The 20,261-nt window shown below is 39.8% G+C and overlaps 1 protein-coding gene across 18 annotated transcripts in view; it reads right to left on the reverse strand.

Annotated features, from left to right (window-relative positions):
• ATP2B2 (ATPase plasma membrane Ca2+ transporting 2) overlaps positions 1-20,261 on the reverse strand; it is a 368,316-nt gene that overhangs the window by 23,842 nt on the left and 324,213 nt on the right. For all 18 annotated transcript variants that reach the window (XM_081176143.1, XM_081176141.1, XM_081176156.1 and 15 more), the window contains 6 exons: positions 17,958-18,064; positions 16,989-17,180; positions 11,640-11,853; positions 7,954-8,165; positions 3,936-4,043; positions 431-613 (listed from right to left, as the gene is read on the reverse strand). In XM_081176143.1, the coding sequence (XP_081032269.1) occupies positions 431-613; positions 3,936-4,043; positions 7,954-8,165; positions 11,640-11,853; positions 16,989-17,180; positions 17,958-18,064 (1,016 nt within the window). The remainder of the gene's footprint in view (positions 1-430; positions 614-3,935; positions 4,044-7,953; positions 8,166-11,639; positions 11,854-16,988; positions 17,181-17,957; positions 18,065-20,261) is intronic.

The following is a 20,261-nucleotide window of genomic DNA, read 5'->3' on the forward strand; positions in this document are numbered from 1 at the left end:
AAACACAGGGATGGAGCCATACCATTCACACACTCATCTAACACTCAAGACTCACATTTCTAAACAATTAAACCAGGCCAGAAAAGCACCAGCAAGTTAAAGGTCTGCTCCAGGCAAGGCAGGAAAAGGGAGTGATGTTTTCCTGCCTCCAAGCAACAGGGCTCCAGCCCACTTGATGTTGTCCTACTCAATAATACACAGAAGCTTTGATTCACCTGTGGAGGTCCACATCTCAGCACTGTGAAATCCTCCAAATATTCAGCGGTTTGAATATGCAAAGCATTCCCTGTCACAGAAATGCAACAACAGTTCCTGCTCATATCAGAGCTACATAGAGCTTTGCAATATGGACTAAGGGTATATAATTATTTTGTCTAAATGTAAAGCAGCTTTGGGGATAATATATCCCCAACCTTGTAGCACAACATACCTGGGTCTGGATTCTATTGAGCCCTCGGAACCAGAGGATTTGCCCACGCCGAAGTTCTCTTTCTGCGTGGTCAATTTCTTCTACATCTTCATTCATCTCCTCTTCAGGCGCCTCTTCTTTTAATGTAAGACCTCCTGCCTCCTTTAAAAATTTTAGCCTACTTGTTGGGATAGTTGCAATGACCTGAAAGTAAGTTTTAGAATTATGCCATTGAGCACCGTTTGTAGAGAGTATGTGAAAATCGTGTCTGTATTAGACAAACTACAAGTTTAATCGAGGACAAACAAAATATATATTGTCGTATGCCAAGGAATTCACATCAGCCCAAAGATCTTTGATGGGTGAAGTACTACTCTACATCTTATGAAGCAATCTCAACAGGCAGGGAAAGAGCAGGTCCTGGGTCTACTGCCTCATCAGTAGTTCCAGGTGAACTGGAGGGGGGGCAGATAGGGGCTTTGTCTTGAGGGCTCTCCAGCATAGCCTCACCCCTCTTTCCTTCTACGTGCTCATCCTCAGGTGTCTCCTCCTCCTGGTCTGAATCAAAGAGCTCAGAGGGAAACATGACATGAGTATTTTGTGTGAAATTTGTCTGGATTTTTTTTTTTAAATTAAAAATGGCAGTTTAATATGGAAACAGGATGGAACAAACCTGAATGAAAACTTGCAAAACTGGCATAGACTGGAAACAGATCTATAGAACCCTCATTCCAACCCAACTAATACGAGCCAATGGAAACTGCTCGTGGCATTAGGCACTCATCCCCCTGCCAGCTTTTTCGCTAGGCACAGGAGAGTCTAGAAATCTCCATGCAGAGACCTGGAGGGGTGTGTAGACAGATAAACTTTTACAGGTGATCTGTCCATGAAGATGTAGCTGGCATTACATCCTTAACTCATCACTTTTTCTTGGATGGTAAAACATTGGAAGAGGGAGAAATCAAATACAGTGGTACCTCGCAAGACGAACGCCTCGCGAGACGAAAAACTCGCAAAAACGAAAGGTTTTTTCGTTTTCGAGTTGCTTCGCAAGACGAATTTCCCTATGGGCTTGCTTCGCAAAACGAAGCTTACCCCGCATGCTCCGGGGATAGCGGGAAGCCCAGCGCGTCTTCCCCGCTGTCCCCGGACCTCTTTTGAAGCAAGGGGCGGCGCGGAGAAGATCGCTTCTCCCCGTTGCCAGCCCCGCAAGCTCCGGGGCGCTGCGCCTTCCCCTCTCTCCCCGGACCCCTTTTGAACCAAGGGGCGGCAAGGAGGAGAAGCGATCTTCTCCTCTCCGCCCCTTGCTTCAAAAGAGGGGACAGAGCGGCGCTTCCCCTCTGTCCCCGGACGGTCTCCATAGGAACGCATTGATTGATTTTCAATGCATTCCTATGGGAAACTGTGCTTCGCAAGACGAAAAACTCGCAAGAAGAAAAAACTTGCGGAACGAATTAATTTCGTCTTGCGAGGCACCACTGTACAGTGGTACCTCGCAAGACGAATGCCTCGGAAGACGAAAAACTCGCAAGATGAAAGAGTTTTTCATTTTTTGAGTTGCTTCGCAAGACGAATTTCCCTATGGGCTTGCTTCGCAAGACGAAAACGTCTTGCAAGTTTGTTTCCTTTTTCTTAAAACCACTTGAACAGGTGCAGTTGCGACTTCACCGTGCTTCGCAAGACGAAAAATTCGCAAGACGAAAAAACTCGCAGAACGAATTAATTTCGTCTTGCGAGGCACCACTGTAGTACTATCCACAGAAGTGGTTCTCTGAGTTGTAATGCATAACATGCCAGTGAACATTCAGCCTGAAGAGGCTGTTTTGTGGGCACATGTGCTGATTACACATTAGACTGGGTATGAATTTGCAAGAGACTGAATTTAGGGCCCCAGGAAATTGTGCAATCACTGTGCTGACCCACAGGGCACATCTGAAAGAAGGCCTTGGGGCATGGGAAATATGCCATCCTTGACCCTGTGTGGCCAAGCCCCCATGTCCTGCCCTCAGGGATCTGGTTGAGCACTGTGGGGAAGAGGGAGCTGGTGTAGAGAAGCCTTTGGCCTGATCCAGCAGGGCTCCTACGTTTTCAAACTTTCCAGCATGACTGTGATTCTCAATACTGGTTTCAAAGAGTAAGGAAAACTGCAACCATAATTTCAAGGGGGAGGGGAATTCAAAAGTGTAAGTAGCTTACAAGTCACCTTGTAAGTGTGACTTTTAGAAATATGAATTCCATTGAAAATAATGGACTTCTGCATTTGAATTCTGGCTCATTTGCTTTAAAATGTCTTGTCTTTACTGTACATGTTCTAATTACAGGGTGAACTTCTCTGCCTTTCTTGGAACTCATGTCCCTGTCAGCCTTTTCTGGTGAGGACATTTTAGGATACAGTTTGAATATATTAGTTAACAGCGGATAATATATGAAAGATATTAGGAAACGTTAGCTTTCCAGCACAGTTGCAAGTTTCATTCGGTACGGTAGTTGTCAGGATCTGATAACAGCTCCAAACAACTATGTATCATTTGGAAGTATTTGGGCAGCCTGGAAATAGTGATATAAATGAAGCAACTAACGTTGGTTGAAATTCAGAAAATTTGAATTTCTGCTAAAACAGGGTTTTCTTACTGTTTGCTGTAGGTGATGAAAGAGTCCTGGGCCATTCAAGAGCCAAGGTTTTGTGGTTATTAGACTATTAGGCTTAAACTGTGGAAACATACTTCCTGATTATGTAGTTTACTGTGGGCCTGACACACACTATCAACCTATCCTACCTCATAGGGTTGTTGTGGGGACAAAATGCGAGGAGTCTGTGTATGCTGCCCAAGCATATTTGAGGAAGGGTGGGATGAAATAATAAAATAAAATAAGGGTCCATCAACCATAGGCAGCAATGTGAATCTCACAACCACAAAGGGATTCAGAGTGCGGCCTTCATCTATATTTCAAACCCTAGAAGAATGTGAAGCATTTACATGCTTTACTGAATTTCATTTGACGTCAGTGACAATTACATTTTTTTTAAAAAATACTAGTCAAGTCATTTGCAATACCCACCTTCAATATACGAATAAAATTGTTTACACCACAATCCTTCTGCATGTGTCCTCAGAAGTAAGCACCACTGTCTTCAGTGGGACCAGAGCCGTCTTACCCATAGGCGCTAGGGGTGGGGGCTCTCAGGAGTGCCAGGCCAAGAGTCCAGGGCCCAAGAGTTGAGTATGGAGAAGAGCCCACCCACTGGTTGGAGCGCTGTGGCGGGCTCTTCTGCGGGCAGCTCTGCGCTGCAAGTTCGGGGGCGACTGAGCCAGTGAGACGCTGATGTGGCTGGCCAGCTCCGCCCTCCTGCGCACCTGGGACCGGGCAACCTGGGGGGGGGGCGCTGGGCGGATCTTTGCATCCTGGCGCCGCATATGCTTAAGACAGCCCTGAGTGGGATCCCCAAGTAAGTGTAGATAGGATTGCAGCCTTACTATAAAATGTGTGATTTTCTTTGTAATTATATAAAATAAGTAGTCCTTACCTGACCCCATACAAGTTCACCTAATCCAATAAACACACACCACATCCACTGGTCAAGCTCCAAAGGGGAACAGCTAAAAGGTTTACCACCAAACTGTACAATTACTATCTGCAAGGGGAAAGCAGAAAGAAAAATAAAAGGTGCAATTACTAATCAAAGAAGGGGGGAAAGGACAGAGAGATGCAAGTTTTTTGTTCTGATGCTTTTCTACAAGCTTTCTTTCCAGGTGTGAATGCTATCATTAATTATTTTACTCTCCTTGCAAGAGGGTGACAGACAAAATATGAGTCACGATCAAATGAAACTGTCCACATATACAGGAGGGCCCTGCACTTCAGGTAAAGTTAGTCATGACTAAGACCCATTGAAAGCATCAGTGCTAGTTAGTCACAACTAATTTAAACTCCCAGAGATGCCGATGAGACTTCGTCATGACTAAATTTTGCTGGATTGAGGCTAAAATGTACCTATTATCATTTTCATATATACTCTACAACTATGTGTATAACTCCTGAGGGATCTTGTCAGAATAAATGCTATATAAAGCCCAACCATATTTACCTATTATAGCTTTTGAACATACTCCGACTATTACTAATGATAATTTATTTTCTTTAGATAGCATAAGAACTGCTATTTTGAGCTGAACACACAAATCAAATAATAGACATGGCTTAGAAAATTGAAAGCACATGTTATAAGGGCAAAATATTGACACTGGGAGATAATGGAGATTGATAAAATTGTAAAGTGAGGATTTGGGAAGGAGAACAGGAAAGGTGGTGCAGACTTGTGAGAGTTGTCGACATGCAGAGGCTGGGAGGCCAGCTGGCAAGCCCCAGCTCCGACGTCTCCTTCCATCGGCCCGTGCTCCAATGTAAATCAGCAACCCGGACTTGAGAAGCCAGGGCAAGCTATTAGCAGAGTGTACTGTGCACACAGAACAGGCGTGAGGCTTGTGAAGTCATACTACGGCTACAGATTTATTAATCATGAATCAGAACAAAGAAACATGTCGTCTCTCTCTCATGTCGTCTCAGAGAGAACAGCAAAAGCAAAAGCTATACACAAGCGGAAGTTCCCAGCATACTGTGCTGGAATGTAAACAGACATGTGACACACAACAATTCCACAAGCCTGTTCCTTAAGGTGGAATGGAAATGTCAACAAGAGTATGTACAGTGATTCAATAAATTCTTTGCAGAATAAACAAGTTTGGGGAAGTTGGTTCTTGACATAGAGAGTAACATGGGAAAGGGAAATGGGAGAAAAACATAAAAGTGGTTGATCAGCCTGTGAAAAAGAAGAAGGGACAGGAAAATCAGCACTTAAGCCTGTTCAGATAACAGTTAAGCAAAAAGTTGGGAGGGAAGAGTAGAAAGGTGGAGAGAGCCTTAAATGGAAGGCCCAAAACTTTGATGTTCAGCAAATGTGACAGTGCCCTAATACATAGGTAGATGGTGGCATATTCAAAGCAATTAGGTTGATTCATTTTATGGAGAGATTCTGGATTGACTACTGCAGACACAGACTATCAGAACAGATATCACCAAGAAAGAATAATATGGATGATGGTAATCAATACAATGGTAGAAGAAAAAGTCACAAGAACAAACAGTGACCAGAGTAGAAAAGTATGAATGATAACACAGCAAAGGATGAATTAGAAATATTGAATGGGAATAAGAAGAGAAAAATATGAGGGAAGTCCAGAGGAAAGAAAGTAAAGGAGATGGTATGATCAACAGTATGGAGAAGCAGAGAAGTGAAGAAGGATCACGATGACAAAGAGGCCTCACAAAATGGTAGGAAGAATATTTTAAAACCTGGTAACCTTCAGTGGAGTGAAAAGAGCAAAGTCTAGCCTGGAAGGCTAGGAGAAGAACAGGAGAATAAATTGCCAAGAAAGCAACTTCTTATTACAAGGGAAAGGAGAGCATGAGAGGATAGGTGGAGCTGGTCAAGCTTCTTGAACAAATTAGGAAATGATTTTTTGATAAGAAAGAGCAGAGGATAGACTGCAGAAGGGATAGAGCTATTTCACAGAAGCAAACTCAGGTTTACCACTGAGTATACTCCCAGAATGGCACCACTCACTTTGCTAGTAGAGGGAATCTAATGTCAAGAAGGTGGCAGCAAAATAAATGCATGCAGGTTTAAAAGTAAAATGTTCCCAAGGAAGCAATGAACTGTGAGGTAAAGGGGAGTTTCAGTCAGCAGGGAGACTTGAAGCAGTTTCTCATATGTAGGTGTGGGAACAGCACCTGGGACAAAGCTCTCAAAGTGTCCCAAGCATACCAGCCTAAGAAAAAATTGGGAAGGACAGATGACCTCACATCACAGATAGACCAGCAGACACCTGGGGAAAGGGCAAATGGCTCTGCATTGGTAACACTGACTCCACTCTCCATAGACAGCTCTCTGGGAACTCTATCCTGGCTCCCCCCTCAGCTGCTGGTCAACTTCAGAGACCTGTGAACCATTCCTTATTGAGCTAATATGCAAACTTCTTTCTGGGATTGCAAGATCAGGTTACAGGTGTAGCTTGGTCCCTGCACACAGAAAACTAAACATCAGGGGAAAGCGTTGTAGCCTATTTGTCAGCCCGACATTAAACAGTTTTTATTTTTTTAATTGCAAGTGGGAGGGAACTGGGAAAACTGAACTCCTCAACTGAATTTCAAAAACATTCATGTTGGAAGAACCAACATAGTTTGAATATTCCCACCAATCAGCTGCCTAGGGAGACCGAAACGGAAAGTGCCATGCCTGTTGCCGCCAGCGCCACCTCTCAGCCTGCCCTGCCCCCTCTGCTGCAGGCGGAGTAGCAGCTCCCGCATTTGGAACCAATTCCAGGCAAGATCTCACCCAATTTATACCTAACATGCCCAAATTGCATGAGCTATTGTGTGTTTGCGAGATTCCGTGTGATTTCAGCAGATACTGGCACCCCTTGTGGACCACCAGTGGGGTGCTCATGGGGCTGCTGCTCCAGTTTGCCTAGTGGCTGAGCCAGCCCCACTGCTACCATACAGAATATAACACTGAGCCTGAAGCACCCCAAGGGGGGGGGGGAGGAATCTCATGTATGTTCTCTGATAGTTGTAACAGCAGCACTACTTCACCTGTGTTCTAACTTCTGTTCATATTTACCTACCTAAAGTAGTTGTGAAATGTTAAGTAGTTTTATTCAATATTCTCTCAAATGTTATTAATTGTTTGTTACATTTCATTGAGGTACATGCTAGGTTTCAATTGAGTTCATCTCCAGGGTCTTCCCCGCCACCCCAGTCATAGCCTATCAAAACAGTACAGCTTCCAATCCTCCTTACTCTTGTGGCAGGCAGAATCACTCCACTGACCTACGCTCGCATTTAATCCAAGGCAGGCTATTTCAGAAATACTGCTTTTGCTATCACAAGGCAGCAGAGTATCCAAGACTAGCTGTTAAATTTAAAGTGTAAGATATTTGAAAAAGATTGTGAAGAAGCATTTTCTCTACCAAATGAAGTCTGTCATCGTGAGATTTATTATATTTCAAGATTACTTATTAATATACTTTGTATTGTGCTGTCTCAAAAATAACCAGACACATTTTAGTACTGCTAAGCCAATGACAAGAATTTCAAAAGGAATATAATATATTCCAGCTCCTTTGCTTCTTCTCATCTTCCTTCACATAATATGGCTCTTGGATTTTAGAAGGGGAAGAAGAGCAAAATGAATATATCTCCATAATATAAACACATGAAAGGAAAAGACATAACAGATGAAGCCTTGAAACAGAAAGCAATAAATAGATTGCAGGATAAAAATAAGTGAGGATTGAACTGAGACAATCAGGAAAGAAACAACAGGAGAAAAATCATAACATCTATCTTAATGGTGGATAAATCAGCAGTTTATTTATACCTAACATGCCTTTGGATTTTCAAAGAATCTCGTGAGAAGAGGGTGAAGAGTTTACAGTGGAACGTGCAAACAATATTTTGCTGCGTTAACACTGTATAATGATTACCTGCACAACAAATGTGCCCAGTACAATAGTGCAAAATATAGGGTTTCTAAAGATGCCATCAAAAACATTCCTTTCACCATGGATTTTGCGTGCGTTGATTTCATTGAACAGCTGCATCATAACAAAGGTATTGAAGATGATAGTGTAGTGCTCAGAAGGCGGAGAGTGGAGTGGTGCATTCCTGCCACTGTCAATCTTGAACATTTTTTCACCTGATTATAAGGAGGAAACAAAAAAATAAATGAACAAAATCTAAAAAAACATTGTGGACAGTTCAGTGTACCATAGAACAATCACATCACCATGTCAGCAAGATAGCAGTCATAATAGCAGCAATGACAGCAACAGTAACAGTAAATAACCAGTCGTGAAGCTTTTTATTTCTATTTTGCTGCTGAAGTCTGCTGAGGTCCAAGACCTCCAAGGCTGCATATTTAGAAATGCCATCTGTTTCACACACAGAGCCAGCTAGACATTCAGAGTTGAGGGGTCTCATCGGATGAATGAAATGCTGGTGTTCAAAGAAGGACTTAAATTTATTAGGTACTGGGGAACATTATGGAGCAAGCCAAGCCTGTACAAATGAGACAGGCTCCCCCCTGAACTGCAATGGAACCAAACTGCCAATGATTTATATCAAAAAGCTTGCAAAACAGCTTTTAAACTCAATTCTGGAGGAAAGCTGAAAGGAATTGGGGAGCATCCAGTTCAAGATGATTCATTGCTCAGGAATTAAGTTGTAAATGTTCCAGATCATCTAAATGGGAATAGAATAGAACTTGGCAATAGAATACAGAAGAACATGACATCTGTTTAAAGATACTGAAGGTTCACAGGGGGAAATGTGCACAGAAAGGTCACCTGGAAAGGAATAAATGCATAGGTATTTATATGCTAATACTAGAAGTCTTCAAGCCTGAATTGGGGAGCTAGAGTGCTAATAAGATAATAAATATAATAGCCATGTTTGAATCCTGGTAGCATGAAGCAAAGCAGTACGATAAAGTAATCTCTGTATATAAACTCCGTAGAAAAAACAAGCAAAGGAATATTATGTACGGTGTTGCAAGTGAGATAAAATGATTCTAATAAACTCCTCCATGGAACTCACAGAAATGAAAATACTTGGACCAAAAGTCCTGGAATTCAAGACATAGTCATGTTTATCATCCATTCAAACCAAAACACCGAGAATGATGTTCAGATGGAGAAATAAATCAGGGAGACAGTCTTGTAATAACATGTGACTTCAGCTACTCTCACATTGACTGGATAAATGCATATTCAAGTCCTGACAACAAGGCAAAACTTCTTGATGCAATAAGTGAGTATGTCTTGAAATAATCAGCAATAAAACCATTTGGAAGGGAAGCAATACTGAGAGGTGTTCAGAACCTGATGTGACTGTTGATGAAGTAATTTGGAACAGTTACTTCTGTGCTACAAAATTTAACATACACTGAAGGGGATAGTTACCTAGACTAGGCAACAGGGATGCTTTAAAAGAGGAAACTTTTCCAAATGAAGGAATTCATTGAAAGGAAGTTAAAAGGGAGAACCAAAAGGGTCAATTCCCTCCAGGATGTTTGGAGGTGATTTAAAATTACAATAATAGAATCTCAGCTGGAATTTATACCACAGTCCAGGATAGTTCAGGAAAGTACCAACAAATCCAAGAAGATGTCAATGTGGTTTATGAGCAGAAGCGAAAGAGCTATATAAGGCAAGAATAACAAGTAGAAGTGTTGCCCAAATGAAGAGAACAAGAAGCACAAACTCTGACAAAATAAATGTAAGCTGATGATAAAACAATTGAAAAAAGAATCTGAGATTGCTAAAACCATTAAGACCAACAATAAAAAATACATACATTAGAAGCACTATAGCATTCAGCTGAAATTAGCAATGAAATGATTGCTAAATGATAATATTGCAAAGAAGCTTTACTGTGAAAAGTATCAGACTGAGGTCCATATCCGGATCACTGATTTTTGGGTAGCACCGGACTATTAACTAGATTAAATGTTATTTATTAAAATTAAACAAAACAAAAGAATTTATTAATTTAAAAACTAACACAAGGAAAAAAACTTGATAACAGTTCATAAAATTATGCATGATGCACAGATAATACTAAAAGGCAAACTGCAGGGTACACTAAACATGGATTTGAATCGTGGTATTGGGATCCTCTTCTTCAATTTTTATTCATTTATTTATGATCAGCAGCCACAGTGAAATTATATGAATCAGCACCACAACCTGGAGAGGATTAACCCTTTCACCTTGAATATTTCCTCTCTTTCCTCATGCTCTTATTCACTCCCTAAGCTGCTATTTGCTGCTCTTAGTGGGTAAAGAGAGGGCTTGCTGGGAATGAATTTTCAGCAAAAAAAAGTATGGGGGGGGGGAAGGATTAATTATTTCCCTCTGCACCATGGTTCTGAACTAGAGCACCCCCTTCCTATTTGCTATTAATTTAAAAAGACAGAGAAACTCAATCATGGGCTTCAATGAAAAATTTAGTGACATATGTAGTTTGACCCTAAAACCTGAGAGAATGAAATTAACAGGCAGAAAGTTTAAGAAATACAACGGGAAGTATTGTATCCAATGCTAGTCCTACTCAGCGCAGACCCGTTAAAGTTAATAGACATTCCTAACTTAAGTTCATTTCAGTTCATTTCAAACTGAGTTAATTGGATCCAAGTTACTTGAATGCGATCCCGATCCATAATTTATAGAAGTTACTGCTACAACTCCAGAAACCCCCCCCCCAACACACTGAGAGTATAGATTTGCTAGGGCTGCCATACATCCACGGCAACCGTAGATTTGCTCATCCGACATTTTATATTTCCAGTAGAGGACATAATGCACAAGAATATTTGTGGCAGCTCAGGTCCTACTTGGATGGTCATTCCCACCCTAATGATTGACAATTCCTGAAGAAAACAATCAGTATGAGCACAAGACTTTGCTATGGAATTATATGGTTGCCATATTCAGGGCCAGGGAGGAATTTCCTTGCAGAAAATTGGGCCTGTCTGGAGATCTTGTCTACCTCATACCTCATAGCCACAGTTTGTTGGCAAAAAAAAAAAAAAGGGCATTGGGTTGGGTCAGTCTGGCAGAGGGGCTGAGTCAGAACCACACCTCCATCTCCTCAGTTGAAGTATCAGGGTATTGAAGTCTCAGGGTACCCCATTAAAGTGTCCAGGGGGAAGACTTCTGTCTGAATGCCCAGACAGGGGCGGCCATAACGCCCCCCCCAAAGGCATGATGGATGGATTGCCCAGAATTGATGCATGTCATTGGGTGATCCTAAACCCAGGAATAATTCTAAACCTGATGGAATAATCTTCCAGCAAATAGATTGGTTGATTCAGGATACACACCCAATGCCTATGCCAGAACATACTGACATCTATAATCAATAAAGTTGCGGCCAATTTGATCCCAAACTATTGTCTTCTATGAGGTGAAGTCCTACCACATGTAGACAAGCCAAGAGAGTAGCTCTGTGGATTGGATCGCTGAGCTAGTCTGTGTTCTTGGCAACATGTTGTGTCACATCTAGAGATCAAAAAAGGCATGGAAAGCGTGTCTGAAACCCGAAGCCATACAATTCTGTAGTTCTACCACAGTTTGTTAGAGTTAGCAATAAAAAGGCTAGATAATCTTACCAACAAAAAGGAGGGTAAAAATGAGAGTGAGCTGATACACAGCATGGCCCAAAATGTTCTTCATCATAGTACGGGAGATAAGAGGCTTGTTTCGGCCATATGGTTTCCTTAGGAGCAACGACTCTGTAGGAGGTTCCGTAGCCAGAGCAAGAGAGGCAAAGGTGTCCATGATCAGATTGACCCATAGCATCTGTACAGCTTTTAAAGGAGAGTCCTTAAGAGAGAAATTATAGAGTGAAATGTCAGTATCTTTGCCATGTCAATATATGTACTTGTCGCTCTTAAATATTTCTGCAAAACCTTTCCTTGCAACAAGGTCATAACTACCAGTATTCTAATTTCTTTTTTGTATTCTCCCAACAACTCTGTCAGATGGATTTGGCTGAGAAAGTCAAATTTCAGCAGTGAGCAGGTGTTTGAATCTTGGCCTCCAGCATCCAAAGCCCATTTTCCAAATGTTCTGTACAGACATAACCCTTATTGTACAATTGCAAGAGAAAAGAAGGACTAATTTAAATGCTAAAGCCTTAAAATAGATATGAATAAAATACACACACACACACACACACACACACACACATGCAAACATTTCAGCAAGTGAAGTTTGAAAAGCCTTCAACAATGGTGGAGTAATGGAGCCAGTAACCTTTCAGGAAGCACCATTTGAGTTATTTTACTTTTACAAATTAATGGTAAGTCAAGATGTCACATCAGTCTGGTCAAGGATTATATGGTTTGTTCGGTATTTGTTTCCAAGACTACATAAACAACCACTAGAAGGAGCTATCTGCTCACTGAATCTAGTAGGGCTATGCTTGGAGTCAAATCAGGCTTTGAAATTGCCCGTTAAAAAGAAACAAACAAATTCAGATCCCAAAACCAAAATAAATTACTATTAAATAGGCTTTCTTAAATTGTCTTTTGGATAATGGTTCCTTCTCAGCATCTTTCCTCACTAGAGAACTATGGATAAAGTGGCATTATAAACTCTAGTGAGGAAGAGCATGTGATTTTATTTTTTTAGATTAATTGAAATGCTTAATTCATGTTTCTCTGAAACCTAAAACAGACTATTCTGTCATGTGTTTTTTAAATTTTAAAAAAGTGAAAATTAATTTGGTTTGTGAAAAATGCATAAAAATCAATCACAATATTCAATATAATTGGATAACGTGCCTTACAGCACAATCCTATGCATGACTATTCAAATGCGATCATAAGGCACTATCTGACTGGTAAGTATTTATAGAATTGCAGCTGTAGAGTTCAACTGTAACAATATCCATCACTTTTAGAATACCTAGGATATAACTATCTTAAAGCAATGCGCAGCTTGTTGTATTAATACTAAGCAACAGGTCCAGTTCTGAGCTCGTCCCACTACAATGTATTTTCTGCTGCCTAGTTTTGCCCTACTAGCCAGAACAAAATGCTTCTGTAACTGCACTAGGGCAAACTATGCCATTGTTCTTCCACACTGATGTGTACGAACTGAGCATCCCTGTGACAGCTTGCTCTGGTCACCAGAAGCAATAAATTCATTGTGCTAACTAAAAAAACTCAGAACCTATGCTTGTAGCAGTAATACAGAAGCATTTTTTTGTGATGCAGTATCTGCCTAAAAGCAACACCATAGCCATGTCTGAGAAACAATGCAATTTTATGATATAATGATTATAATTTCATAAGATTTCTGTGCCGTAGATAAAGATTTGAAAAATGAAAGCTGAGCTATCTGAAGAGATTATCAATTGCCTAAATAAGCTTGGAGGTCTCTATATATGCCCTGCAAGCCATTTGCCCCTCCCCTGATTGGCAAAAGGCCAAACTCATTTACTCCTTCAGTGAACAACTTGACATGCATACAATCTTTCAAAGAGATCATATGTGCACCGAGGGGGGAAAAATCCTCTTTTTACAAATGGTGTGAAATTAAAGTGCCTGTCCCTGCATCCTGCTCTCCTATCATCTGAAGCTATATTTGTTGCTATAAAAAGATCTCTGTTGTGCAAGTGTCAGCAGAAACCCAAGGGAACTCCAGTGTATAATGAAAAGCAAATTTCTCACTTTGATCCATCCTCTAAATTACACATGTGCAATTGGCAGCCATCACTTTTGGCAGCAGCTCATTCTCACCATTTCACAGTGCCAATCATTCTATGTTGCTAAGGTGCCTCTAATAATTATCTATCATCTACTGCGCTGCACAGTTCAGTCAAGTGTAAAAGCTTATTCTAAACCCCAGCCTAAGCATTAAACACACATTAATTTTGGCACTTGGTGGAATGAAATTTCCACTGCAGCTCTTTCTTATTTCTGATTAATTCTTTGCAAGCTAAGGGAAATGTGCATCTGAGCTCGGGTTTAGAATAATTTTAGAGATGAGTCATTCAGTTACATTGCAAAAGATTTTTTTTAAAAAATATGATTTTATGCATTTCAAAGGCAGAAGCAAATGGAAATTAAAACAATTATGTGGACTTTGAATTTATGTGGAAATGTGTTTAAGAAGTGATCCACCTAAAACAACATTTATTTCACTTGTTCTTTTCTTTGTAACCTTGGAAGGCATTAGCAAGGGTCTAAATAAAAAAGGGGAAGTTTTTGTAAAAAGATCCCAGATGTTTTACATGAAACACAAATCTGTACATCACAATTCATCATGAAATATCACCCCTACATGTTTCATGTTGGACATATCAGGAACATTATTTTTATTTTTAAACATTCATTCATTCATAAACCCAGCATATATCTTCCATATTAAAACTTTCAAGGACTGTAACAACAAAGGTATGAAATTGCAAATTAAAACACATAACAGTAGGGGTTATGCACACTTACCTAAAAATATAATTACAGTAGAAGTATGTTTACACATAGCCACATAGAAGTATATATATATATATATAATAGTTCTATTGTATTCTACCATTTTAAATATCTTTGCAAAGTTTATTTTAGATTTTAGCTGCACAAAGAAAACCACAATCATTCTGTGACAGTCAATTTTTAATTTGCAATAAATGAATGAACAACGCACAACTATCAAGAAAAGTGTAACTCTCCTACACACAAAGCAGCAAAAGGTAATTGTGCTATGTTAACTACCCTACTGGTTCTTCCAATAAATAGATGGATGCTCTTCCTCAGAAGCACTTCCCAGACACACAGAGAAAGGGCAAAGCTTCATAAGCAAGTGATTGATTAGAATGGGTTGAATAGAACTCTCTTTTCTGCCCATCCCGATAAGTTCCTAGCTTGCAAAGTAAATATTCCAGAGCCCTAGGGAGGAGAGTTGTCTGGGTGCATATATGGGAGGAATGCATCGTCCTCCCATTTGTAGTAATGAGTGATGCACTGAGGTGCACATGCAGTCATGATTAGGGGAAAAGGAAAGAGGGCTCCATTGAGCTCTACGCTGATCCCTGCCACTGCATTCTTAGCTGCACTCATGGAGGGAAGAATTGTGTTAAAGTTTCTTAAATACTTAAATCAAAATATTTTATCAATATGCCTTAGAATTTTCAAAAGGGCAGGGGCAAGGACATGCAATCCTTTGACTTCTTTTTAATATTTCTATCCCAAGGTCTAATTAAAACGAAATGTACAAGAGGCAAACAAATTTGGTATTATATTCTCCATGGTTCACTGTGCTTTCCTGATTCCACATCTGTCTTTTGTATAGGAAAAAGAAATACTAAAGAGTGGCAAAGTGACATGAGCAGTCCTCCCTCCCCTTGCTCTGACCATCCCTGCTACAGTGAACAGCAACAGCTAGAGTTTTCACTGCTCAGAGGAACCACAGGTCTGCAACTGAGCCCAAGATCCATGAAGAAATAAATAGTTATAACCTTTGAACAGCTTGAAAAATTTAGAAGAGTAATTTGGGAGGAGTTTCACCTTTGTGGCATCTAATAGAGACAGCCTCGGGTTTCACTTGGCCATATCATGATGACAAGGTAAACTTATTCTTTGCCGTATACCTATGACTTATTCATGATTTTGCTCACTGAGGCTGAATTTTCCTGTTGTACCAGAGTGAACAGTATGTGCTATGTGTATATCTGCACTGTATTCACAGAGGTGCCACACTCTGCTTAATATCACCCTTCCATATTTGATTCTCTCTCTATCTATATATCTCTATATATGAAGTGCTATTTTTCCTACAAAAAGAGGTGTCGGAACTCACCATGAACTCCTCCCTTATTCTCTTGTAATGGCAATGGCGCCTACCCAAGAGATGCTAGAATTGAATTCCGGTGAGTTCCAGCCGAAAAATAGCCCTGTATATATTACTTTCTAAAAACCATGTTGCCGTATTTCCTTAGACTTCTTACAATGTAGAAAATATGTGCAATGGGCACATGAGAACAAATAATATAAACAGTTACTTAATACAACTGGTGTTTTGTGATTGGTATTTTACTCACTTTTGGTGAAATAAGCAGGTATGAGGACACCTTTGTACCTCTAGATTATAAGGTGCTGACATGTTTGTTATTATTTTTTTAGGGATATTAAAGTAACTGGGTGCACTAGCAGTTCCAAAAGAGCACTGATATGTGGTTTCAACAGAAAACATAATGTTTGCTGCCTGTGAGGTACAAACTGTTCTGGACTTGGGTCCATGTTCTTAGCCCCAACAAGCAGTCAACATGGGTTACTGCCTGCCAGTAGCACAACATATAAAATTGCTGTATAAGGGTGCTTGTATGAACTTGGGTAAGAGTCCTCATATATGACATCATTTAAGCCATTTGTTTCTCTAAGACAGGATCAGATTTGAGTAAATGCAGTGTGCATAAATGAATGGAGTAGAATTGGGTAGAATCTGCATACTGAATGCAGTGACTGCATCATCATTTGAAATGGAATTCCCTTTATTTATATTTAATTGTTTTCAATTAACTATATTTTTAGGCTGCCCAATAGCAAAAAAAGTTCCCTGGCAAGCTTATAATAAATGTTAAAAACTTCAAATACACCACAGAATTAAACTGGCACAAAATAGGTTTCCGGCAAAACTCTTAATAGCTTTGGAAATTCAACAAGATCTTAAAACTTCAATAAATATACGTAATCACTAAAAGTTTTTTAATATCACTATAGTTAAACCTGGGGAAGTGAAAAGGTATGTATATGGTACCAAAAAACAAACAAACAATGAAGGCACAAGGTGAGGCGAGCCTTTGTGGGGACAATATTGCATGATCATGGTGCCATCACTGAAAAGGCCTTCTTCCAAGAAGCAATTTGTAACATTCTCTTTGGCAAGGCCTCCAGACAAGTGCCTCAGATGAAGATCTTAAGGTACTTTAGTCATTTACTTTAATTCAACCTTACCTGGGTAATGCAAGCTCCAGTGAAAGCAACGATTACGGCCACTACATTTACTGTGAGCTGGAACTGCAGGAACTTGGAAATACTGTCATAGACATTACGACCCCACATTACAGCTTTCACAATGCTACTAAAGTTATCGTCGGTCAGGATAATATCTGAGGCTTCCTTTGCGACATCAGTTCCTGCAATACCCTGAAAAATGTAGAAGACATGTCAAAAATAACTTACTAGAATGAGAAACAGTGTTTCAATAAGGAATAGCACTTTCAGAAGAGAGGTAACTTAAATTGGCTGTTAATAAATAAAACGAGCCAGGAGCCAAAGAACCATTAAACTGGTTAGCCTGGTCAAAACTTTAGGAGACTTTAGACTTGTTTTCCTCAACAGCAGTTTCTATGCTGGATAGATATTGAACCAATTTGGAAATGTTTTCAATAGCAGTTCGTAATATGGCAAATCTAAAATTCAGTTACATCACAATACAGTGGTATCTTGGGTTACATACGCTTCAGGTTACAGACTCCGCTAACCTAGAAATAGTGCTTCAGGTTAAGAACTTTGCTTCAGGATGAGAACAGAAATCGTGCTCCGGCAGCGCAGCAGTTTCAGGTTAAGTACAGACCTCCAGAATGAATTAAGTACTAAACCCGAGGTACCACTGTATAGGAATTTGGCATCACACTGTCAATGGGCATACTTAAGACAATCAATTCAGCTGAAGTAACAGCAAGACATCAACTGACTGAGATTGTCTACAAGCCTACTCCCAGGGAAATGATGGCACCAAAGCAGCAGCAGATTGGGTGTGAACAGTCTCATAAAATGGTGAATATATTTATCATTAGAGGGAGTTTCAGGAAATATTTTACACACCCCCACCCCCACTACTCAATGCACTACATTAACCCCAAAATTGAAACTATTGAATATTCTGGGCATTCCTAAAAAGGAGCATGTTCTTAAATGTACCATTGCAAAGCCAACATCAGCTTTCTTAAGTGCCGGTCCATCATTAGTTCCATCACCAGTCACTGCTACAACCTGCCTCTGCTCCACTTGAGTGCTGTCAATAATACCTGTAAAATATTGCAATGAATTTTAAGAAACTGTGTGGTTGCATGAAAGTATGGTGGATTAAAAAAAATTATAGTCTGATGCTGTAATCTGCATGTTCATATGGGAAGAAGCATCTTCACAGATGGACAAACTTTTTACAATCCTTAAAACTGTGTAAATCAGTCCACATGTTCCAGCATACCAATCTACTTGATTTAACTACATCATATTTCTCATATAGCATCCTTTTCACACACAGCTCAATGTGCTACCCTATTTCTTCTTTCTCCCCCCTTATTAAGCATTGTCTTCTCAATTCATCTTTGCTCTCTTTTCTTTCCCAGCTTCTAAGAACTGATGGCACTTACAGAACCCACTGCTGAAGCTAAATGTTAATCTCATTTCTAGGGCGCATACATTGCTACTGTGAGGGCAGAAGTAGTTTTCCAAAGTTATTAATTATATTGAATTGGAAAACTTTTTCAGCTGCAGCACCACATTCCCTTGTGGGCAACCTTCCAGGGTGACATGCCTGTGGCAGGCAGGTCTAGAGGCAAGCATAGGTGGAGCAATGACTGTAAATTTACATTTGTATAGTAGGCCAGTTTCTATACATGCTCACACATCATTTTCTATCTTCCATCTAGGCATGCAAGAGGCATTATCAGAGCTCGCCTCTAGCCACCAGACCTGAAGGCCCATCCCCCTCAGTTGATATACATGAAAATCCATTGTATAACAAATGGCTGAATAAATTATTACAATTACAGAACAATGAAGGTTATATGAAAAAAAAATTATTCAGAGTTTTATTTATTTTTTATTTTTATTTTTTAAAAAACCAAACAGTCCAGTCCTTAAACTCTGAGTATTAATAGGTTTCAAATGCCTCACACCACCAGCATGATTTCACAAAAAGTTATGGTGATGGTGTAACAAGCATTCAGAGAAAGGTGTTCATTCCTGAGGTGCTCATATCTACCACTTGAGCTTAACATTTATTGAGGGATCCATTAAGCACTCCAATGATCCAGATAATACAAAGTTCATAAAAACCTAACTGCTATTTATATGCGAACATTTAGTTGGAGGCTATATTGAGGTCAAAACTCATACAGATTTATTAGGATTTTGAGGATGTTCAAACAAATTACAAATGTATCCATCTAACAGCAAATACTAAACACTGCTTTAAACATACTTTTGAGCCAAGATACCATTTTCAATATTTAATTAATTAAATATGGTAAGCAGACCATTTTACTCCTCAAAGAGGAATGAAAAGTTAACACCATTAATGATGAATGAAGGAGACCTTATATTATGCTAAATGTGGTGCCCCTCTGGCAACTGTGTATCATTAAATGTTCAATATATAAGAAGGGTTGCTTTGTATCTTATATTTTTTTCAGCTCTAGAGTATTTCTTATGCATCAAAGCAGAGACCCTGGTTTGTCCTTCAAGCAGCAGGAAAACACACATTCAGTCAAAGCTAGTTAATGTTTCAAATAATTTCATATTAACTTTGAAGGGACTACAAAAATACAAAAGCTAAAAATCCTCCCAAGCATAGAAAAGTTCTTCTTCCACTACAATGGCTATTTAACACAAACATGACGCCCCCCCCGAAAAAAAACCTTCCTTGTTCGGTGTCCTCACTGCAGCTGTAACTGTAGTTATATCGGACATTCAGGGCTGCTTTATTTCTGTCAGATTCATATCCTGCACATGTAAACAACCCTGTTATGATTCATGTGTTTACAGTGCCTCAACTTTGTTGACTGTGTTTTTTCTACAGAATAATTCATTTTACTCCCAGTCTATAATATCCGAATGAGCAATCCCAGAACGTTTATTTACGTTGCTTTAGAATACATTTTGTTTTAAGCTGACTACAAGACTACCTAGTCTAATCCTGAGAGATGCTGCGGGCACAAACACTTTAATTGGATTTCTGACATTAGAATGTTGGGCTTCTAGGAACATTCATCTGCGTATCTTCACAAGGATCATTTTACAGCAGACAGCTTGCTCCCTGGTTGCACGGAGAAATGAGAAAGCCACACACTAGACTTATTACTGGTAGTGCCAGTTCTATAATTATCATTAATTTATAGAACACTATCAATGTATGGTGCACTTTACAAAGCAACATAAGCAATAAGGCAGATCAGCTGTGGGAAACACAACAAAGGAAGGGAGGGAGGAATTGAGAGA

Source organism: Podarcis bocagei, assembly GCF_964188305.1.
Source record: "Podarcis bocagei genome assembly, chromosome: 2".
In the NCBI taxonomy this organism is placed as follows: domain Eukaryota; kingdom Metazoa; phylum Chordata; class Lepidosauria; order Squamata; family Lacertidae; genus Podarcis; species Podarcis bocagei.